The following is a 24,223-nucleotide window of genomic DNA, read 5'->3' as shown; positions in this document are numbered from 1 at the left end:
AAGCAGTCATCAATACGTGATTAATGACCATCTACAAGTTTACTTGCAGTGCAGCTTTTTGTGCCATTTTTGTTAAAATGTCTTATAAGATAACAGCGTTGTTGCATTCGTATTAATAGATTTAATCAAGCATCTTATCCAAATTATCACTCTGTTTATCAAAGTAAAAAACATCCAGTTTCCTCCTGTTCAACCAAACTGAAGAAAGGAAACAGTAGTTCAACAGAGATGTGTGAATGTACAGCTCGAAGATGTACTTGGTTTATATTTAATAGTGATTATATTCAACTGGAATATATTGTAGATTTTGAATATCTAACTACAGTAGGTACTTTAGTTGCGTTTGTTTTGTTTTGTTTCCTGTCTGTTTGTTGTTTATTTACCTTTTTCCATCTGTTTGCCCTGTTTGCTCTGCTCTTATTGTTCATTCTGTTTCTATGTTTATTCTGTTTCTCTGTCCATTCTGTTTTTCTGTTTCCTCTAGTTTTCTGCTTTTCCTGCTTCTCTTTTTGCTGTGTTTTTCTGATTATTTTCTTTGTACTGTTTGTTCTGTTTGCTCTGTTCCTTCTGTTTACCGTTCTGTCTTGTTTGTTTGTTTCTTGTTACAAAATACGAATTTGTGTGAAAAAGCAAATGTAAAAATCTTTGCAGAAAATAAAAAGCAGCAATTCAAGATATATTGTGACATTGTGGCAGTATCAAACCATTCTTAAAAAACTTCTTTTAACTTTCAGACTATTTTAATTTTTGCTTAAATAAACTTTTTGGCAACACGCCCTAATTAATCTTAGTTGGAATGACCTGGTTATTATGTGAAGCTTTTTAGGAAAACTGACTTGGTAATTCGTATTTTCCAAAATATGAAATACGAAGTGTAAAATATGTAATTATGAAGAAATATACCTTTTTTGTTTCTTGGGAGTTCTATTGTTTCAAGCTATTGAATGCCAAAAAAACAATTCCTTAAACGTTTCTGATATTAAATATAAGTTGTGTAAATACCAACGGTGTAGTAAAAAGAGTATTCAGGGAAACCACATCTGTTTCTGCAAAAACTTGACAGCACGCAAATTTCTTTTACTTTTTTAGGTCACACCACCGATGGTAAATGTGTTTTCAAACATAGTTACTGCATTCAAGGAAGGGTGCATATACCAAAATTTAACTCAAGTTCATATGAAACTTGAATCTGAGCAAGATTATAAAGATGAAGAAATTTTAAATATGGTCCCTGGTATATCTACCAGACCAAGGTGAGTAATAACAGTATTTTGGGTGACCGCAAAAATTGAGCAGCTTCTCTTCTTTTTGCATTCTTAGTTCTGGTGAATCTTAATTCAGTTCAATAGCCAATTTTCGAACATTTTTGTGTTATCATCACAGCATAAATTTAAAACAGAGTTGCTTCGTATAAATGGTAAAAGGATGGGTAATTTTTACTTGGGTAATTTCTTTTGTGTTTGTGCTTTTCATTCTGGACTATATTATTTCCCGAATAGTACAGTTTTAATCCCATTTAATATTTTGTAACAAATAATTTCATGTTTTTTTACTCAGATTAACCATTCTTACTGAAGATTTGTTACTTCAACAATCTGGAAAAGCGAGCTTAAACAAGATAGTGGTATGTATATTTTAGCTGTACTAACTCCTGATGAAGGCAGCTGACTGTTAGTGTTGTTTAATCCCCACTTACATATGCTAAGACTTAAGCTGTGTAAAGTAAGGCTTTTTCTTTTCAAGTTTTTGCCTAGTTCAGGAACCATTGTGATAAATTATATGCTGGATTAGTTCCTTGTTTTTTTCTTTACTGTAATGCCTTGTTTTAGCGCCCCCCCCTTATATAAGCACCCCCTTCAAATAAGCCTCCACTCTATATTCTTTGGAATTAACTAAGCGTCAGAAAGCTTAATTAAGCTATCACGGTACGTATTTTTAAACAAATGGCTTGTAAGTGAATACAAAACCTTTTTACAATTACAAATAATGTTCAATTGATTGCTTTGCAAAATGTAGAGGTAAACAAAGTTGAAGTTTGTAAATAATTACTTTTCTAGGAACTAAATTTACATGGTAGTGGTCTATCCAAAGTGAAACTACTCACAAATTTGGTTTGCTTGAAAAAACTGATATTGAGTTTTAATGAATTAACTTCAGTCTATGATTTTGGAGGAATTGTAAGTGATTGTTTTTGTTGATGTGTTTTGAAACTACTTCACAATTGAAATATATATATACAATCAACAATGAAACACTAACTACAACACAGTTTAAATACAACATTTATAATTTCTATGTTCTGTATGATTATGATATTTTTTAGCTGTATTGAGACAATTGTTTAAGCATTTCCTGGTTTCGTTTTTGCAATTTTTATTGAAGTTTATGTCATTTTTTTAATAACAGACTTCGTTAGAGTACTTGGATATCAGTTTCAATCAAATATGCAGATTAGATGGCTTCAAGGTATGACTCTTACGGTACATATTTTGAATATGATTAAAGCCTTTTTAACAAACCAACCATTTTTTATTTAATATAAGAGTTTGACAGAAACTTTGCCTTGGTAAAGTTTCTGTCAAAGTCTAAAGTTTCTTGATAAATTTTGACAGTAAGGAATTATGAAGGTATTCTAAATGGCAAGATGCAACTCTAACACGGTATTATTTGGGATAACACACTGTGTTAATTCAATGAAGTCAATATCAAAACTTACCAATTGTACACAACACTAAAGCATCGTACAATGAATCATTGCATTGTTAGTGAATTTTGATCTTAATTTGACAATGTCCAGTCTTCTAAAATATTGTAATGATGGAAGAATAATTTTCCAACACCTAGCCCAATAATGTGGTTATCATTATGGAGAAATTTGTGAATCATCCAGATGTATATCAAAATCTAGATGAATGTGTTAACAGATTTAAATGCCTAGAGGTTGTAGAAAGGTTAGGTAGTCAGCAACAAAAGTAGCTAAATAAATGTTCCATTGAGTTGTCAATAGTGACCGGCTTAGATGTTGAGCTATGAAATACAGAGTTCAGCTGTGAATAGGACTAGAACCCATTGAGTTGTCATATGCCAATGAATGTTCAATTGAGTTGTCATAAACATATACTGACCGGCTTTGATGTTGTGCTATGGAATACAGAAGTCAGCTGTCTCCACATTATTATTTTAAGATTAGGACCAAAACCCAATAATACAAATAATGTAAATTAATAATCACTTAAAGTAATACAAACAACGTACAGTTTAACAACTACATTTTCAACATAAAAATGAAGAATATATTACTGCTATGGAGATGTCTGAGATGCATGACCTTTAGAGCCTTCATGGACTTCTACGTTGGATTATTTCGTTGAGCATACAAGTTGCAAATTTTAACTGTAGAGCTTTGTTTAATTATGTTTAAAATATCCATTAACAATGCCTACTGTATATGTTTTATCTTTCTGCCACAGCAATTATCTAATTTGATGTACTTGGATATCAGTTGGAACAACTTGCATTACACACGTGATGAAGTCGGTCTTATGCGGAAATACTTACCTGCTTTGAAAATTCTGCACACTACACACAACCCATGGATGAAGGTTTGTTGTTTCTGGTGTTAATCCAAGTTGACTACCTGAACTTTAAAACAAACTCATTTATAATATCAAACTTTGAAAACAGTTTATTGTTTTTCTACTAGAGTCTAACATTCTACTAGAGTCTAACATTGCATTAATATGTTGTTGTCTTATGCTATAAACCAATCATGGTATTTTTCCTCGAATTTCACCAGGATTTTGTTTTGTTGTCTACAAATTTAATGAACATCTACAGTGACGTTTTGCAATGCATGAATAAGCACTTGTCATAACTATAAAGCACTATATAATGCGAAGTGTAAACCGCATTATATTGAAACTGCAGATCAGTTTATAAACAGCTGACATATTGTTAAATTCTTTTCTGGAATCTTTAATGCTGCCACATGCAGTCTTGATAATAGCAAATGTATAAATAGTTGCTTTCAATTTGGTTTTCACATTTAACAAATGGTGTAGGACAACTATAGAAGAGGGTCAATTTTCTTATACTGTTCTTCTAACAGCTCCACCCCTGCAAAAAAAAAATACTGCAGATGTAGTGTCATTAAAAAACACACAGTTGAGATTCAGGTTGGTGTAATATTTACTCTAGGAAGACTCTCTGCGACTTCGATGTATAGGTCGATTGCATTCTTTAACAACAATGAATAATGTGGAAGTCACTACAGAGGAGACTAAAACTGCTTTTCGCTTGGCGTCTAATTCAAGAATTGGTTATATAACAGTCCTTGCAAATTCCCGTACTGATGAAGAACCGATTCAGTGTCTGAATTTATTGAAAACAACTGATGTTCTGATAAAGTATAGTACAAATAAACCTGTTAAACTGTCTGAAGATGATAAACTATGGATTGGAAAGGTTGGTAGTAACTAGTGGCATGTTATTATACATATTAGTTCTTTGCTGGAATTATAGATGTATAAGCATAGTTGATACGCTCTTTAACTCCAAGTCTTGTTGCATTGTTTCTTTATATTCCTGTAATGTTTTTCACCCTTTTTTTACATTTCGCATACTGTCCCTTTATCGTTGTTTTTGCGATGTTATGAGGCATAAAAAATATGTTATATATATAAGCTCAAGAATTAATTACCTTTCGCCCCCCTCCCTTCTTTTCCCTAACCCCCACCTACTTCTTGTTTGTCTATACATACGTACTTGAGAATATGGTATCCCACAGCCGTAAACAATAAAAAATTATGTAACATAAAAGGAAAAAAACTTTGAGAAGCAAACGGTAAAAAATAATACCCCCCTTTCTCTTATTTCTTTTCGTTTGGTTTTAAAGGACAAACATACTTAGATGTCCCTGGATAATGATATAACATTCATTTTTTCAGGAAATATAGAAAAAAGATGTTATTTTATCAAATTTGTTTATAGTGGCCTACTTTTATTGTTAAATTACTTTTACCATGTTAGTGTTCCACAAAAACTTACCTCAGAGGATTTTTTTTTGCGATTTAAGATCCTGTTTGCAAATAAGCCTCAAGAATAAGTTCCACACAAAATTTAGAGAAGAAAAACATTTAAAATTAACGAACGTATACGTCTTTTCATTAATAAAATGACGTCATTCAAAATTTTCATGGAAACGAGGCATCCTATGCCAAAAATTTTGATTGGGAAGGCGGCGAGAAAAACATTTTGAATGAAAACGAGATGAATTTGTTTTAATGGAGATAATATTATCTCCCATTTAATTTCTCTCGTGTCTCCACTATAAAATGGCGTAATCATTATATCTCCATGATCTAGCAACTCAGCTAATGGCAAAACCTTGCGAAAGCAGTAAGCTTCAATTCTTTTTCGCGAAGGAAGGAAGAAGTATTGTTGTTTAACTCTGATTTTATTTTTGCTAGCAACTAACTTTAAATGCAGATATGGATTTATACATAGAAGTTCCTGATTTCTACAACTTTTTTGAAGATTCTCTTGTTGGTGAGTACCATATATTATCGTAATCTTTGGTGATTTTGGTGGCTAGGTAGCTAGGTAGCTAGGCTGTAATTGTGGTTGATGAAGGTTTAGATAGCACAAACTTGTCTTTTTAGATCCTACGTCTATCAAACTACAAGAAGATGACATTGATGATGATACTGTTCACATCGATGTTAAAAATCTAGCTTGTTATAAAGCTGAACATTTGAAGAAGTGGTTAATTTATAGAGGTGATACCCTGAAAAGAATAGACACTTTGAAGGAGACACAAGTTATGTATGTCCATGTTAATAAACCACTATTTGAGTGACTATTCTATTTTAGCTGCATGTTAAATACATGTTATGTAGAAATTGAACATCAGTAAGCAAAAATGTTTTCCTTTTTTTATCAGGGTGCTGCAGTACTACAAAAATGACACACAAAATAACATTGTAGATCCAACTAGTGATAAAAAATGGCTGAGAAAAAAAGCTGAGAAACTTGGAATTTTGTTATCACCGGGGAAGACGAATAATGGGAATATCATTATCCAATTCCCAGAGGTGTTAAGGAACGAAATAGGTCATCCGAAAAACGCAGCTGGATGGACAAAAGACATCACAAATTTGCCAAAAATAACAATATACGAAATCGAACAGTACCATAAAAAGATCAATGACCTGGTATTAGAAAAGTCTCTCAAAATTAAAAAAACATTTACTCGGGGTGCACAATTCCTGGAAGAAAATTTTATTGATGTTGGTTCAATACATGCAAAGGAAAATGATAATATATTTAGTTTGAAAGGTGTGTGTGGTGCAAGCTTGAAGAAAGCAGATAGATGGATTTTTGTTGCCATTGATAAATTATCAAGTGAAATCTTGTATTGTTTTTGCCAATGTCCAGCTGGAAAGGTGGGAACTTGTTCTCATGCTTACGCTTTGATGAAGTTGTTGGCTAAATGGGTCCTGGATAACTTAAAAATTATTCCAGAACCGAAAGCATGCACATCAAAGGCCTGTGAGTGGTCAGTTCCTCAGAGTAGAAATCGTGTTGATAAAGTCCCAAAATCGGATATAACCATCACTTCCCCAGTTTTGAAACGAGGAAATACAAATGACGATACAGAATACAAAAAGCGCAGTGGAAATAAAACGACATTGTATGATGCTAGAGCCGACCATACAAAACATGAGCCAGCTTATAATTTGGAAGTTTTTTTGAATAGCGACACTAATAATCATGCTAAGAAAATCATAAATCCTAATCCGCTTCTGTTTACAGATATGGAGTAATGCCGATTGGTTCTTTATCGCATCAATGTTCCCCAATGCCAGCTGATTTCGCTGTATATTCTAGCATTTCTACAGTCACAGGAAACCTAACTGAATATAACACTTATCCAAGTTTTCCTTTTAATTCAATTAAATACATGCTTGATGAATACTTAAGAAGTGAAATATGTAAGGAAAAATTGGCCATATTGAATGAATTAAGGTCACATTCTGCACATGCTGTAGAAATCGAAGTTAATACGTGTGACCAAGCAAGAGATGCGAATTGGTTTATGTACCGCAAAAACAGATTCACAGCATCTATTTGTAATAAAATTGGTGATCTAACTAAAAAAACTGAGAAGGGGATCAAAACTATAGCTCATAACATTGAATTTGGTGACAAAAATGAGAAAAACGAAGTTGTGCAAATGAAAATGAGATACGGCACATTTTTTGAGCCCATCGCCATCCAAGCATATGAAAAATTTATGCACCTATCGGGTTGGAAGATTTCTGTTGATCAATGTGGATTGGTTATTGATTCGCAAAATTTTGTTTTGGGTGCCACTCCTGATGGAAAGGCTTTTGATGGCGCGTCTTTCGGAATACTAGAGGTTGAATGTAGTGAGCACTATAAAGATATTGATCCGAAAGATGTTTGCTCTATTTCGAAAGAACCATGTATCGTATACAACAGTGAATCAAATACTATACAGGCCTCGTCAGGAAGAAAAATGCTGGCGTGCGAGCTGGAAGTGGTTTCTGCGAAAGAACATGCTGGAAGTGATTTCATATAACGAAAGTAGCAAAAGCATTTAAAGAAGTAAAAGGCGGAAAAGTTGAACTTTAAAATTTATTTATTAATTTATTAATTTCAAAAGAGCAACTAAATTAAAAAAGAGTAATCAATAATTAAACTATTCGCAAGTAAATCTTTAAAAATCATGAGAATATAACATTTTATGCAGCCTTAGTGATGTTGGAACAGCTACTTTGATTTCTAAACAATCAATTATACACCGTGTGTTGGCAAAGTGTTGTTTCATAGATTCAGGCATTATTTTTTGAACCTGTTCTCTTGTTGGTCATATACATATGCTACCAAGTCTGATGTACATAAAGTTTATCCATGTATTGAATGTATTGCTTATCGTACCTTCTGATGCATTGAATATGTATGAAAAATGAATAATTCCAAAATTCCGTCTCAATTTTACAAGTGTCAACACGAAACTTTCCAATGGTGAGAAACACCTTCTACGACCACGTGCATCGTTTTTCCCTTCTTTATAGTTGTACAAAATAATATTTTGACCAGTTTCACCAGCATCAAGAAAAATGAGAACATCTTAAAATATTTTCAGTGATGGAAAACCTGTATAATAATTACATGATTCATCTGATTTTAATACATGCCCCATAAATTCACTTTTTACAGAAAAGCTCTGGTTCTGAAGTTCAAGATCTTTTATAAAACATTTCTGATCATTATTTTGTGTTTCAGGGTTTTTTACTTTATCTGATTGTTCACTAATCAACTTATTGTATCTTTGAATTTTTTGAGTATTATATTGTTTTAAAAAAGTATTTTCATCTTTTATTTGTTGCAGTTCTGCTTTAATAATATCCAATTCAGAGGGCTCGTTTTCAACTGTCATAGAGTCATCTAAAGTTTTTGGTTCTCGAAACTTTTTCTTCGGAGATGGTCTAAATGTTGGTTCTTTTCGAGCTTTTTTTGTCCCGTCATTCCAAGCATGTATGTTTGGCTTGGCATCTGGTAGCAATCGTTTCTTCGTACCTCCTGGAGGCCTATAAATCATTTGTTCTTCAAAGTGTTTTTCGCATACTACAGTGTTCTTTGTGACCTTGAAACCATCCCTGCCATCTTGACGTTTTATCAAGCTGCACCAGACTTGTTTTCGGCTTGGTTCACCGGGAAATGAGAAGAAGGTAGTATCGGAACGTGTCTTCTCTTCATTTTCGAAGTAATAGTCACGAGCAGAGCAGCCATAAGCTGCACATTCACGTCCAAGTGATGAGGATGACCCACGACTTCTCTTACGCTCGGCCATATTGAAATGACTTTAGCATAGGTTGCCTCGTTTTCATGCCGTAGAAGATTACGTCATTTTATTAATGAAAAAGAGTATTTCACTTGAGATTTTCTCTTCATATTACTTTGTGCAGTCACATTTTATGTTCTTCATAGAAGCATTTTTTCTTGTAAATATGTTTTTTAAGAAATCTTTAACATGAAAAACCAAGGCACTATATATTTATTGATAACGAAAAAGGCTTTCTAATTGTATGTGTTCTGCCCAATCTTGGAACGCGTCCCGTCTTAAGACTGGCCAGGCCAATCTTCCGACAATGACAAATGGGTGGCCAGAAGACTGGACTGCCCAATCTATCGACGTACATGCCCAATCTTTGAACAATTGTGGAAGACAAACAGTACCCAAAATATGATCTTTTTATGTGCCTGGGAATATTGGTTGGGACTTGCAAAAAACAGAGCTCGTGTGGTACATCCCTTCTTTAAAATGTAAAAGGCGCCAAAGATTGGCCTAACATGGTCTTTTGCCCAATCTTGTGACGCCCTGCCAGTCGAGGGTGGCCAGTCTTAAGACTGGGCAATTTTATGTCCATGCATTAATTTCACATTGTGTTATTTTTGATGAAAATTTAAATTGCAAAATTTAGTTCAGCATGCTGTTTGCGAAAACCTCTCGATGCTCTTAGATGCACTTTAAAGTTCAGATCATTATTAGATGGTGTATCTACCTCGTTTCATACGAAAACTTCCCCAATAAAATTTTCTTTTCCCTTAGGTCACTTGTTTACGTTTGGATGGACATCATCTGAGCAAAATCTCAAACCTGGAGAAATTAGAAAATTTAAAGTGGGTGTCTTTTAATAACAATGATATTACAAAAGTTGAGGTAAGTTGATCAAGACAAACTAAGTTGTCTTGTTTATTCAGTTTTAACATTTTGATTACATTTACTCTGTTTGGTTGGCAATATTCCTAGCATTATTTTTCAGGATATCCTTGCTTAAATGTTTTCTTCGTAATAAAAATTAGCAAATATATTTACATTTGAATTCAGAGGCGAATTTAAGACTTAAATTTACATTGCATACCTTTTCTGGCTATTTTTTGTGATGCAGCCTTAAAAAATTCCAAGGGAATAAAATGTCAGATTGTCAAAGTATGAATTGACCAAGTTGGGGTTCAAGCAGCTATCTTTTATTCTCCTTTATGCTTTGCATGAATTGATTGTGTATTTTTTGTGTAATTCTAGGGACTGGATGCTTGTAAAAATCTGATAGAATTATATTTAAGTGGAAATTGCATTTCTAAAATTGATGGTATGTTGTAGTTTCATCATTATATCGTGAATGCTGAGATCACGTGGTAAAAACATATCAGAAATAGAACTAGTTGTTGTTGTTGTTGTTATTATTATTTATTTATTTATTTATTTATTTATTTATTTATTTATTTATTTATTTATTTATTTATTTATTTATTTATTTGTTTATTTGTTTATTGATTTATTTATTTATTTATTTATTTATGTTGTTGTTGTTGTTGTTGTTGTTGCAGTTGCTATTGTTGTTTAGGTATCAATCATCTGTCAAAACTGGAAGTACTTGACATCAGCAACAATGTTTTGTCAACATTAGATGGACTTCATTTTGACGAATTAAGCAATTTGAAGTATCTTGCATTCGATAACAACTGTATTCACTCGCTAAACGGATTACAGGTGATCATTTTTCCAAAATTTGTCTAAAAAATGGTAAAAAAATTCTGATATCCTCCTTGAAAAGAGACAACAACTTTAGCAGTCTTAAAAAACAATGAATTTGTAGTGAATATAGTAAGCAAAAATATCTGTGGAAGTTATTTCCTCCTCTGAGAAATAATTTGAAGGTTGTATTTTCTTACATCTATTATTCATGAAAACTACCAAACATTTTCATATTTTCATAAAACTATTTAAATCTGCTATTATGTAGCTTCAATTCTTGAGACAGAAATAAATATTATTTGTGTAAGAAATATATCTTCTAAGAAAAAGTAGACCTGAACAACGTTTGAAAAAAAACCTAATTTTTTGTGGGAGAAATAATATTGGTTGGTTTAACTTTAGTATATTTCCATTCTCTAATCTTCATTTTGATTATATTTTCCATACCATACCTTACCTATTAAACCGTTGTGGGTTCACAATACATGAAGAGAAATTTCCAATAGAATTATTTACAGTGTCAGAAAATTCCAGTTTTTAAAGTATTATAAACTCGTATGATAGTCTGACTTTTTTTTAATTTTAGAAGTCAACGTCATTGCTGGAAATGTATGCTGGTAATAATAAAATTCAACAGATCAGAGAAATATTTTATTTGAAGGTATGTTTACTACTCAACAGTTCCTTAGTACCAAACAAAATTCCAACAAGACTTTAAAATTGTCACATGAGTCTGTAAGAGTCATAAATTTTTAAAATATAACACACAAGGGGCCGTGAAGGGGGAATAGTCGAAAGTGTCTTTGTGGTTTTGGAGTTCGCTCGGCCTTGTGGTTAAGAAGTTCGCTTCGCAATCACAAGGTCCGTGGTTCGGTGCACAACGTGGGCATGTTTAGCAATTGCCTTTGCCACAGCTACGGGCCAACCCATGCCATGTGAGGGTAACTGCATGCGAATATTTATCATTTAGATACAATGTTTCAAACTTTAACAGTTACTGCGCCAAGTAGAATAATTTGAACGCAGATTTTCTTTTTCATCATCATCATCGTCATTATCATTGACTGTCCGACTGTTTTCCATGCTAGCATTGCTTGGACGGGGTGTAGTAATGACCTTACAATCTGATCTAGACTGTGTTGGATCTAAACTCAAATTTGTCTGCCAAATTTTGCTCATTCTACACATTTGGGCTTTGTCTCAGAAAGTGTGAAGTCTTTACACTTTCCTACCCAATTATCCTCTTCTATTTTTTCCAAATGTCTCAACCAACTTATTCTTTTTATCTGGATAAATATGTTTTTTAGAGCATTCCTTCTCTGATGATTTTGGACATATTTGGTAACCCACTGGTTGAAGAATCGAGAAACTATAGACTGTTTATCATCTACCACTTGCAAAATCTCAAAGTGTTAGATGGAACACGTGTGGTATGTTAAGAAGAAATTTATTTTATTTTATTTGTAAAAATTTAAACTGATAAAATTTATAGAAATTAAACGTCTGTGAAGAATCTTGAAAACATTACTCCACAAAATGTAATAAATTCACTATATGTGATATAATTTACAATTGCATTAAAAAATAATGCTTATTTGAGAAACATCTTGTTAACAGTATATAATAGTAGTCATGACTTTGCTCTATCTGTTTTGGTATACAGGATTTCATAGAAGGAGGGATAGCTAAAGATACGTTTGGTGGAAAGTAAGTTAACACGTACGCATGTCGTCTGTCTGTCTATTTAAGTTGATTATTGAAAGCTGACAAGGATACTTATACTTCATACTTTACGAAAGTTCCCCAAAAAATTTACGGTTTATTTTTTACCATCTTTTTACATCTATGAAATAACAGAGAATAAAAAAAGAGTATGCTAAATGTTTTTGAGCTGTATTTTAATAATTCTAAATCTCACAAATCATCTAGAATTTCAAAAGTGTTATTAATGAAAGGTTCCCCGTCCTCTTTGTGTACCTCCCACACATCGTCATCGTTATCCTCTTTATGGTTGGATGATACAAAATACGAGTCAACAGCTTTGTTTAGGGGAGCTACAACTTTAATTTGCTCTGACACGTTGCTCCAAATACCATTTTGCGATACTAATTTTTGCGAATGCCAGTTCACAGATATTTTTGCGAATACCAGTTCACATACGTTTTTATGGGATTTATTTGTGCAAATAGGGTTCTCAAAAACGGGACTTAACTTTGCGAAAAGGGGCTAAATTTGCAAAAATTAATCCCTCACGAATTTATCCCACGTAAATTAACACACCTAAGGTACCCAAAAAGCTCATGTCTTTTAGGCCATGTCCCTTTTATGACATAACAGCCAGACGATCAAAATCCAGTGTTTTATATTTTTCACAGATTATCGACAGATTTTATTGCTGAGAAACTTGGTCACTCGAATTTTTTGGAGCTCTGTGAACTCGACTTGCCCAACTGTAACTTACAATCGGTGGAGCTAGGCAGCAGTACTTCGTTCAATAACCTAAGAAGGTATGGAATTCTGTTTCTTGATAACTTTATAATACCCTCCCTTTGCCTTCCAAAGTAATGGTTTTGTAATAAAATTTTAAATAGACGGGGAGGGTACGAATTTGGTTTATGTTTTGGATAGTAGGGGATGTGGACGCGACGATTCTTACAGCACAGAATTGATAAAAACAATATAAAAACAATTCTTTGAACATATGCAACAAAATTGTAAATAAATTGTTTAGGTTTTCTCAGCGATTTTGTATCCTACTGCATTGGGACTGTCTTTAAGAACCTGTTAAGAAAAGTTTAACAAAAAAAAGGAGTGAGAGAAAAATAATAAAATTTATTTTTCTCCTTTTAACATTTTTTTGCGCGTTTCAACTGTATGAAATTTTATCATGAAACTCACAAAAATTGCTTTCAGGATCGGATATAACATATCCTATGTCTCGTATTCACATTTGTGTAAATAGTTCGCCATTATAATGCTTATTACACCACATGTAATGTATTCTCCTATCATGGCTATATCACAACAAAACATTTCCTATGTATGTCTTTACAATTCTATTCTTTATTATAATTTTAGTTTAAATCTGGAACAAAATAACTTAACCCATTTTGGTGGCATAGTTAACCTGGTTCATCTAAAAGTACGTAGATATCATGTATGTTATTTGCAATGCCACTGAGTTTGTCTTTCCCTGTGTGTCCTATTACTTTTTTGTTACTTAAAAAATGTTGGTAGGTTTATCGTTTTGTCTAAACTCAGCATTCACCATAGATATTTATGAAGAAAACATATAAAATATTAATATTTTAAGTAGAAAGCTGTCTGTTTAGCTACAATTAAAACCAGAATACAACATTTTCCACGCAGTTTTTCCTTTTTTTAGTAGTGTGTTTTAGAAAGGGCATGCCATGTCAAAGAATGACCTTGTAACATCTATGTTTTTCGCTGCAATGAAGTTTTTTTAACCCGTTTTAAAAATAAGAAAACAAGCTCATACATGCTTCATTTTCAAAGGCTATCAAATATCAATACCACATAAGTACCAGATTTTTAATTCCTATTAAAGATATATGTTGTATGTGTTTTAGGTTCTCTGTTTAAACCACAACCGCATTGAGACGATGGTACCGAAAAAGCCTGATGTAAGCAGTCCTTTATATGCAAGCAAACAATCTGAGAGTTTGGAGCTACCGCGTGTGTTGGAGAAACTGGAAGTGTTACACTTAGGGTGAGTTCTTTACCTTCTAATCCCAAGAAAGCTTTCAAACAAATCTAGCAGAGATCAATCATGACAGTTACATCACTTTAATGGCGTCAAAGAAATTATGTTAATTACAATGGAATGTTCCTTTTGCGACGAAAATTTCAGCAGTATATAGATGCTCTATGGATGCTTCACATGAATTAGCAAGGTTGACGAACTATTGTGAACAAAAAGTCAGGGTCATCCTTTAAAACTTGTTTAAAAACCAAAAAAAATCCTAAACTTTTGCACAGTAAACAAAAACTAATGTCACTCATGGAGCTTACATTTTTCAACTTATTCTACATCATTGATCGAACTTTTTTGCAGTTCCAACTGCTTTAAGAATATAAAATCTTCAAAGCAGCGAAGCTTTTTCATTACATTTCAAATACTTTTTAACTTTTGAGAGTGTTTATTGCATCACCTTGAAATTTGACACAAAAGAATTGCATTTTGTATGGCAGAACTAACTTCATTGATAGTAATTTTTCTCCTCATTTAAGTTACAATGATATCAATAATTTGGCTGCGTTGCAACTTGGTCGACTACCCAGTTTAAAAGCATTATTCTTGCAAGGTATGTGATAACGTATGCTGGCATTATCCATATTTGGTGCCAACACTCCTGACTTCCTTAAGAAGTATGATATAATATATAATGTTTACGTAACAGGTTTAATAATTATTTTCTTTTTTACTGCTTTTATGGCAACTTACTTTTCTTATCACTGGATTTATACCACAATGCATTCCAATAAAATTCTTAATGTTTTTGTTTAAGTAAGGATCTTGTGATTCCCATCATTTTGTCTCATCTGAACTCATCAGAAAAACATTAGCTGACAACACACTGCAAAAAAAATATTTTAACACGAAATAACGATAATTTTTTGCAAACCGGTAATTATCAGAAATCTTGAGCCGGTTACTTTTCGCAGATCAAAATAATGAAATATTTTGCACGGGTTAATATTTAAAATGCGACGGACTATGCAAAGTTTTGCACGATAACTTTTCTTGAAAAGTGCGAAACTCGCAAATTTCTCTCACATTGTTTTTTCTGATTAAAGTAATACTTTCTGTTTATTTTTAGGAAATGAGATCACAAAGGTGGAGGGATTACAAGATTGCAATGAATTGAGAGAATTGGTCCTCGACAAAAACAAAATTAAAGTAAGACCACTGAAGTAACATGTTAACCCGATTTCCGATTTTAGATTCCCTTTAAAACAGATCATTTATAAGATGTACGGCAATTTTCTGTTGTGCTGTAGTTGTATACACCATAGTATAAAAATTTTGATTGTATATCCATTTTTTTTTATAGAGTTTCAACGAGAATTCATTTCAAGGTCAATTGAAGCTCACTGAATTACATATCGAAGAAAATAGGTGCAGTGCTTACCAAAATATACACCTACTTATCATTCGAAAATCGAATAAGTTTAAAAATAGTTCCAAAAGAACGGCTTATGTTTGCCTAATTCTACTCAGGGTTTCCACTCCTCCACGAAACTCATCAATTTTTGTTTTACAAAACTTTAGTTATCCAATAATTACATAGCGTCTGTGAGGTGGGGGTATTAGTGTTTATTCTGGTATTAGCGTTATTCTTTCAAACTTGTGAAAATTTAGGGGGAAGTTGTGGGGGCACAGAGGTTTTTTATGTTATGAAACAAAGACTTTGTAATGCATATTACATGTATTTTTAGTTATTTGAGTGTATGATCTACATCCTTTGTTTGTTTCTTGCCCCTGGACTAACGCAAATGTACCAAAAATAGCTCATAACATTACCTTGAAATCTCCTAAGATTTCTGTACAATGGTCTACTGTAAGTGATATTTTACCAGGAATAACTTATATAGATAGAGAGTCTGGGTTTTAATTTAACTGGACCAGATTAAAGAAAGGGTGGTGTGAATTTTTAAAAACGTTTTTTCCCAACCGATAGTAACAACTGATTCATAATAATACTGTTCAATGATCATATAAACCTTTTTAATTGCAGTAACGATCAGCGATAGCAAGCAACAACAAATACAATATAATGATTATTAAAAGTCGCTTCTTTTAACGTTTAGATTACGAGAATTGTCATATTTGGAATCACTCGTTAGTCTACAACGATTATACATTGGATTAAACCGAGTTCAAGTATGTTTAAAACTTCTTAGCTGTTGGAAATCACCCCTGTCTCCCCCCTTTTTATTCCCTTTTCACCCCCTCCTTACTCCTTACTCCCAATTCTCACCCCACTCCATTTATCCAGTACTTTAGACAATGTTAAATAGACTTACACTCAAATACAAATGTTTTTTCCAACTCATTCAAAACAAACCAATTCTTTGGTATCTTCCGACCACGCACGTGTTTATGGAATGTCATGGCTTAATGGGAAAATTAAAGAGAGAATGTCCACGGCATATCTACGACTTTTCTTCCAGATATTTTTTACAAATAGAAGACGAATAAAAACTTAATAGAACTTTTAAACAGGAAAGCAATATACAAATTGAGGCAATTAAAAAAAAAAAACATTTAACATATTTATGCGGGGAAAAAATAGGATCAATAATAAACTTTATTGCTTGTTGGACACTTTCTTTGTATGTAGCAGAAAACCAAACCTAAAACTAATTTGGGATTTATAAAATGTTCACTTGTTATATAATACTTATGTTACTTATTTTATCATTTGGTGCCTAAAAATGTCCGGATTAATTTTAAAATATACCTATTACTGGAAATTAACGTACAAGAAATTAACGTACATGATTTAAAGAAAACCCTCGTTAATTTTAAGCTTCGTTAATTAAATTTCATGTAATAATGTATTATTGAATAATGGATATCAAACTTATGATTTCAATTAAGTTCGATCATGTTAAGTACAAACCTGCTGTCGTAATACGTCATCTAGCTTCATGTAAAATCCTTTCCTGTTAGAAGCTATTTATTGAGTCAATCATGGTGTAATATTTGTTTCCATCTCTCTTCTATGTGTGTCACACATATACAACTTCTCTTGTTATGTGTATTATTTCTATATAGTATATATATCTTTCAGGATTCCAAGGAACTGGAAAAACTTGAAAGCTTGACAAAACTGTTTGAATTATCTGTTATTGGAAACCCAGTAAGTTTCTCTTTATTTGTTGAATTTTTTTTTTGGCACCTCTTTGCAAAGAAGGATAGGAGAGACTGGTTAACATTCTTTTGGTACAATAATTAGGTGTAGTTCCTCCCTGTATGAGATAAATTTGTTAGGTTTGCATATTTATTCTAATATTTCTTTTGAAGCTATCTTAACGCTTGTTATGTATTTGTTTTAATTTTCCAAGGTTCACATTTCTTGTCTAAGGAACACTTTATTTCTTTGGATGAATTCTGTTCAACAATTAGTTTAAAAATGTACGATTCGAACTGCCATGTTCTTTACTTTTGCGCTGGTTGACAATACATGGCTTGGTGTAAGCAAAGTTTTATAAGCAACGAAATCCTTTTAAAAACAAAGCAGTCAGAAATAGATGGATAAAAAAGAAAAAGTTTTGTTAATGTCGTACAAAAAGCGTGATTAAAACTAAAGCTCGATTTCAATTGGCGCACAAACCTAACTGAGAAAACAAAAATGCTAAATCTTGGTAAATGAAATGAAATCTTTTATTTGTTTTTTCAGCATTTCCTGAATTTTTTCCTATTTATGTTATCTCTTGTCTTTTTTTTGTTAACATATACATAGATCATTGAAAATAAACCAAATCTTCCTTTTGCTTGCACCACCGCATTTTTCTATTTATGTAGGTAGCTAAACGTCTAATGCATCGTCCAATGTTAGTCTTCAAACTACCGCACTTGTTGAGTATTGATGGTATTCCAGTCACTAACGATGAACGTGCAAAAGCGGAACTGTATTTTATTGAACAGCAAGTACGTATTCGTTCTGTTGTTGTTTTTGTTGTTCTTGTTGCTGTTGTTGTTGTTGTTGTTGTTGTTGTTGTTGTTCCCAACCAGAACATTCTTTCTCTGTTTTGTATTTACATAGTACTGTCAAAATTCAAAATATAGTCCTCTTAGATGTTCCTTATTTGTCTATGTACAGGGTGGTTTTCAAGCATTACAAGCAATGGCAAGTAGCTTTGAATCAACGTTCCCTGGTTTAGTCACCAAATCGAAAAGTCCTGTTAAGGTATGCCAAGGACTACTACTGTAGCTAACTTACAACTGGATAAATAAATAAATAAATAAATAAATAAATAAATAAATAAATAAATAAATAAATAAATAAATAAATACATAGCCAGGTATCCAGCCGGATTTTAATACTATCATTGTCGCCCAAACTCAGAGGCTTCAAAAATAGTTGCTTTCTAAAATTTGAGTTGGCACTTGTGGCTGTAGAGAAAGCTCTTCTAGATTGTTGGTGTTAGGTACCTTTGGGTAGCCCAATTCATCCTCTACCTAAAACATGTGGTACACTTTTCACAACAACCTACTACGTAGGAGTTACGGCGGCCCAACTGCGCGGCTGTTTTGCCTGATATTTGATCGTAAAGTTGTGAAGACGAAACACTTAAATATATATGTAACTGTTTACTCTTTACAACTTCTCGCGGACATAAGCGCTTTACAACTTCATGCGAAAAAAGATGCTTCGCAACTCTACACAGAACTATGTCCTTCACAACTTAACACGGAACAAAGCGCTGCACAACACACGAAAATAAGCGCTTCTCGATATCTCACACACTTTTAGGATAAGTTTGCAAAGCTGATATATTCGTAGTCATTTTAGCGCAGTAAAAAAACAATTCTTTTGCGCGCAGTAGCAATATAAACGTATTAATTGGACAGCAAGTTTAAATTTCCTGGAAATAATAAGGAAAAATAGTAAATTTCAAGATTTTACAAAAATTATTGATGCGCTTTTTATTTAAACTGTAATATTATATATTCGCTTCGCGCGTTAACCAACTTTAGTGCGCGCAAAAATTATGTATGGCGGAATAGACTCTGTTGTTGCAAATTCTTCCACCTTACAATTTAGTGATAATAATTTTTTCGTATGTGCTCCTCCGCAGGTATCGAATCTGTCAAACGAAACTTATTGGAACCCAGTCCCACATGGTATGATAATGCAACAAGCAGAATCACAAACAGGTTAAAACATGTGTTTTATTTTTATTACGCAAATGTGTTGGAATTACTTTTCGCGTTATTTATACTCGTGATTTGTGATTTCTAGTTGCGCTACTGACGCACGAATTAGCAAACGCGATATATATTGACTTTAACTGTCGACTTTTAGTGGAACTTTTCACGGGCCAACTACTAGTCTCTAATGTATTTACGCCAGTTGGTACGTCATTTCTTCCCTTGAATTGTTTTCATAAAGTTTATTGTTTTATGTAAAATATTTTTGTTTAGCACCCCAGCAGCGGTTCAGAAAGAATGACGTCACGTCGTCGCGATCAACCAACTTTTCACATGTGAATCGCAAAAATTACGATTCTAGAAAGTATCAACCGAGATAGCATAGGGCGTATGTTACGACAATACCAAAATATCGAAAATGAAATGGTTATGGGATAAAAACGAATAAAAAACAAGATATATATGCGATGTGTATCAAATCGTGTGATAGATAATACGGTTTTGCAAATAACTAAAAAGAAAGTATATAATATAATTAATGTTTTAAAGTTCTATTTATACATAATAATATATGAATTTTTTTTACGTTGTAAAAATAATTTGTTGCTTAACTGACTACAGTTAACACCCGGTAACTTAAACCTTCAAGGGACCAAAGAAAATAGTTCGACTTAACGAATGTGCGAGTTATCCGAGGTTCGAGTTCACCGGAGTTTTTAGAAAGTATTGAAAGTTCAAGAGACCCAAGAAAATGGTTCGAGATAATGAAAGTTCGAGTTGCCGGGAGCTAAGTGTATTTTAAATATATTAGATTATAACTAGCAAATTTAACGTTGAAATCAGGTTAGTGGAAACAAAGGCCGAATTTCTACATCGTGATACCAACCAACTAATAACGTCGTTTCTGTCTACCTAATAGTATTAATTATCGCGGATAAAATACAAATTAAAATTAGAATTCAATTTTGAGGGTATTTTTCGCTGATGATTGTTTTTAAAACGTTTTGCGGGAATGATGTAAAAAAATTAAGTATTTTTGGAAGAAAACTTTTTCTCGATAAAACATTGACAAAATAAGTTTCATTCTTTGTCAAGAGTAATATTTCGCGGGTACATAATTTCAGGAATTTAGCCAAAATCCACGAAAGTGCGTAAATGAATACCGCGAAATTTGATTTAAGGTTCTTGGGTAAGCTACAAATTTATAAACGATTTTAATTTTTGTAGAATGCAGCTAGTGCATTTTCCACATTTTTCGTTTAACCTGTTAAGGTGAAAATTTTGCAGTGTACCAGCTGTAGAATACTAGTGAAGCTTTGTCATTTCGTAAATTAATAGAATGGCCCTTTTCCACAAATATAAAGGGTTGTCTTGAATACCCGGCATTATCCTGGAGAAAGACTTTGTAACTTTAAAATATATGAATATTTTTAAAAACCTGCTCCTGTGTGACACTTTAAACCGGAATTCCGTAATGTCATTTTTAAGTCGTTTTACATTCGCCTTGATTTTTATCTTTAGATAACAACAAATTCTCAATCTTTAAACAAGCTTTTCCTGTCAGTGAGTTGCTGTGAGACATTATCTGAAAATCTTGATAAAATATTTTACAGGTATGTAATTACAAAGCCTAAACAGGTTTAATTATGTTTTGATTCCTAAGAAAAAAAATATCCCACTTGTTGTTGTGAAGATGTATTGCTTCTATTTAGATTCCTTACGCAATGTCAGATTTCTTAAAAGTGTACTTGAACGGTATCGTTTTTTTTACGGATAATTGTCCAAAGCAAATAAAAGATGTCGGTTTGCAGATCGCCGACATACATACACTACGTTCTTGGCAAAGTGGTTTTGAGTGTGCTGTTGTGAAGCTAGATAAATGGCATGATAAAGTATTCGAAGAACAACCAAAGTGCATTTCTGGGGAGGATATAAATACAGCATATCTGATTCATGTGAGACTAATGAATTACCTTTCCAAAATTCGAGAAGAACTCGATAGAAGAAGTGAAGTTACGATAAATTTAGACGAATAAAATTTGAGAGAGTATCAATAAGCAGATTTTATTAAATTTTTATCTAAAATTCCATGTATTTGAAAATTAGTTAAAAGTACATAACTGTCAGTTTCACGCTGAACGATGATCAAATGTACAGGATTTATATCTATATTTTTTTGCTAATTTTTATTGTTTTTTATTATTTTTTGTCTTAAAAGCACAAGTGATACAAAAGAAAATATATCCTGTAAACCTCCTTGGTTAATTCGATGTTTTTTTAAAGAATTGAACTATCTTCTCTTTAAAACGTCAGATTGAGGTTTTAGCAAGCACTTTTTCATTTGTGAATGACTTTTATTTTTTTACTAGATTTTAATAATTCTGAAAACCAAATATGTATACAGCAGAAATGAAATTTCCATTTTACTACTTTTAAATTAACCTGCACAGAATTATTTTTCTTTTTTAACGCTGAAAGAAAATTTGATATGTTTCTATTTTTTTACCATTTGTTTGTTCTCGGCTAATTTTTTTTAGACTGCAAAGTTGGATTTCTTTTTAAACAAAATTTGCTTAAATTTAGGTGCTGAAACTTTAAGTAAAATGATTCAAATACCATTAAAAAATTCGCACGATAAACTAAAAACACAAATATTGGGTTAACCGCAAATCCAATTTTAGTTTTGAAAATAAATGCTCTAGTTAAATCAAAAAACTCACTTTTCAGATGAAATTCCCCCTGTAAACCAACAGTGCTAATACACTTACTGCTAACTCCTTCCCAGAAACTTATTATTCGGGTATCAGTAAAACAGACATCAATGCTGATGGCGAGTTCAGATATGACTTAAATCGGCTCTAAAACAAGCTGTTGACTTTTTACTTTAGTGACTTACACAATAATCGAACTTATTGCAGGAAAAGAGTTTATGAGCAATAGGGACCATAACAATGTCTGAAATTATTTTTGGTATCATATGGACGACGACATATAACAAAAAATTATCTTTAAAATATTGGATATCTATACTTTGTTTTACATAAACACTTAATTTGCTTTTAAATCGAAGACTCTCTGTCATCATCTTGCTTCTACCAGCAAACCATTATAAACGAGTATATATGTTTTATAGTATTTTGTACAAGTATTATCTTAATGTTAAAATTAATGACGAAATAAATAAATAAAAATAAAATATATATATTTCAGAGAATTAATATGACCGTGATGTAGGAATAGAGAAGGCGATAGAACTCATCTCAGTGCGCATTAAAATTCTATTCAAATTGTTATTGTTTCGGCATTCCTTTGATATCCATGCGCGATATTCACTGGATTTTGCAAAAAAAAGCATTACTTAATCCTTCAGCGGGCGTTTTATAAAAAAAAACACGCGGTTTTTAATTACCTTTGTTATTTAAAAAATCAGCTTTCTTCACCAATTTTCTAACTTTCTGTATGAAGCAAAATATGCTTAAAAATTTACAAAAATTTAGCGTAATAAAGCTATGAGTCAGGAGTAAGTCCAAATTAGAAAAAATAGAAGAGTTAATAATTATTTTTCTTTATAAATGGCGTAATTTTGTTAATGGATTCGAAAGATATTAAATTTTTTGTTTGTCCTAATTCCATTACTTTAATTTTGCTGACACCAACACAAAAGGCATATCAGCCATTTTGAAATGGACAATTGTTTGACCCACTCTTCATTACGTAATATTTTAACTTATTAACATTCGATTGTTTTCTCGACCAATGAAATTTAATAAAACTGACGCGCGCTAGAATTTAGAAAGACAACATGAATAGATTTGCAATTGATCGCATCAGGGATGTTTTCAATAGAAACAAAAGAGTTCAATCTTCTTCTTTATTTCTACCTTCATTAGAAAAACGACGATTTAAATCCATTCTAGAAGCGTACATTTTGAAACAGTAAAATGTAAAACTAATTTTTTTATTGCAATCAAAATGACCATCAAAATGACAAAAAAAAAAAAAAAAAAAAAAAAAAAACTTTATTATTTTAATGTTTTTAACAGTTTTTACTGAATATGTTTTTTATATTTTAGACCAGAAAATGGAATAAATTTCCGAAATATATTGTTTAATAAATATAATCATTGTTGGTCATTTTGATTGCAATATTACATGGAACCACAATGTTTCTGACTTATTAATTTTTTTATTTCTTTCGTCTTTTAATGTTGTTTTGTATTTCTCTTCTCTCTGTTTCTACCCTTTGTGTGGTAAAATGAAATATTTATGTAATGAAGATTGTGACAAATCGAGTAGTTATGCATCCCTAACCCTAACTTTGTTAATAACACCATCATACACCCCACACAAAGTTGAGATAAACTACAGACAGCACGTTACAATTAACGTAATGAGAAAATATTTAAATTTCCTATAGAGTTCTAAAAAAATACAAAAATGTGATACTGCATCATTAAATACAAAGAAGTGTTTTGCGGTTTCTTCAATTGCATGGATTCGATCCGCGGTCCCTAGAACTGGGAGCCGCAGACGAACTCACTACACTACGTGCGGCAATATGTTAGTGACGAACTCAGATAGTTTATCCGGATGGTGTGTATACATATAGGCGAATATTTATCATAAAACATCCGTATTTCATTTTCATGAGAAAAGCCTGGTATCGTTAAGTTTTTTTGATCAATATATAGCCAGATTATGCAAACGAGTCATACGTAATACGTTAATTTATGCAACTGACAATGGCGGAACTTTAG

The 24,223-nt window shown here is 32.3% G+C and overlaps 2 protein-coding genes across 4 annotated transcripts in view; both read left to right on the top strand.

Moving 5' to 3' along the window:
* LOC130647749 (leucine-rich repeat-containing protein 9-like) overlaps nt 1-21,971 on the top strand; it is a 56,896-nt gene extending 34,925 nt beyond the window's left edge. For 2 of the 3 annotated variants that reach the window (XM_057453705.1, XM_057453707.1), the window contains 26 exons: nt 120-324; nt 1,090-1,253; nt 1,558-1,624; nt 2,058-2,177; nt 2,407-2,466; nt 3,471-3,602; nt 4,198-4,464; nt 9,638-9,748; nt 10,112-10,178; nt 10,434-10,579; nt 11,151-11,225; nt 11,872-11,994; nt 12,228-12,271; nt 12,940-13,071; nt 13,643-13,706; nt 14,155-14,294; nt 14,816-14,889; nt 15,406-15,485; nt 15,640-15,704; nt 16,397-16,469; nt 17,383-17,451; nt 18,117-18,242; nt 18,415-18,501; nt 19,394-19,472; nt 19,740-21,079; nt 21,179-21,971. In XM_057453705.1, the coding sequence (XP_057309688.1) occupies nt 120-324; nt 1,090-1,253; nt 1,558-1,624; nt 2,058-2,177; nt 2,407-2,466; nt 3,471-3,602; nt 4,198-4,464; nt 9,638-9,748; nt 10,112-10,178; nt 10,434-10,579; nt 11,151-11,225; nt 11,872-11,994; nt 12,228-12,271; nt 12,940-13,071; nt 13,643-13,706; nt 14,155-14,294; nt 14,816-14,889; nt 15,406-15,485; nt 15,640-15,704; nt 16,397-16,469; nt 17,383-17,451; nt 18,117-18,242; nt 18,415-18,501; nt 19,394-19,472; nt 19,740-19,846 (2,677 nt within the window). In that variant the 3' untranslated portion in view covers nt 19,847-21,079; nt 21,179-21,971. Of the gene's footprint in view, nt 1-119; nt 325-1,089; nt 1,254-1,557; nt 1,625-2,057; nt 2,178-2,406; nt 2,467-3,470; nt 3,603-4,197; nt 4,465-9,637; nt 9,749-10,111; nt 10,179-10,433; nt 10,580-11,150; nt 11,226-11,871; nt 11,995-12,227; nt 12,272-12,939; nt 13,072-13,642; nt 13,707-14,154; nt 14,295-14,815; nt 14,890-15,405; nt 15,486-15,639; nt 15,705-16,396; nt 16,470-17,382; nt 17,452-18,116; nt 18,243-18,414; nt 18,502-19,393; nt 19,473-19,739; nt 21,080-21,159 lie in introns of all 3 variants that reach the window. The other variant, XM_057453706.1, reaches the window with a different exon arrangement.
* LOC130647752 (uncharacterized) lies at nt 4,833-6,911 on the top strand. Its single transcript, XM_057453711.1, has 3 exons — nt 4,833-5,547; nt 5,661-5,823; nt 5,942-6,911. Exons 1-3 carry the CDS (start codon nt 5,490-5,492, stop codon nt 6,822-6,824), a joined length of 1,104 nt encoding a protein of 367 aa, XP_057309694.1. The 5' UTR covers nt 4,833-5,489; the 3' UTR covers nt 6,825-6,911.
* Nucleotides 21,972-24,223: the final 2,252 nt, after the last annotated feature.

Source organism: Hydractinia symbiolongicarpus, chromosome 6 (assembly GCF_029227915.1).
Source record: "Hydractinia symbiolongicarpus strain clone_291-10 chromosome 6, HSymV2.1, whole genome shotgun sequence".
Taxonomy (NCBI): Eukaryota; Metazoa; Cnidaria; class Hydrozoa; order Anthoathecata; family Hydractiniidae; genus Hydractinia; species Hydractinia symbiolongicarpus.
The sequence above is the reverse complement of the archived record's forward strand: the minus strand, read 5'-3'. Positions and strand labels throughout refer to the sequence as shown.

Bases quoted from the DNA above. Each gene is read 5' to 3' on its own strand.
- LOC130647752 (XM_057453711.1), top strand. From the start codon at position 5,490: ATGGATTTATACATAGAAGTTCCTGATTTCTACAACTTTTTTGAAGAT. The intron at 5,548-5,660 runs GTGAGTACCATA...TTGTCTTTTTAG, and splicing joins TTTTGAAGATTCTCTTGTTG to ATCCTACGTCTATCAAACTA. The intron at 5,824-5,941 runs GTATGTCCATGT...TTTTTTTATCAG, and splicing joins TTGAAGGAGACACAAGTTAT to GGTGCTGCAGTACTACAAAA.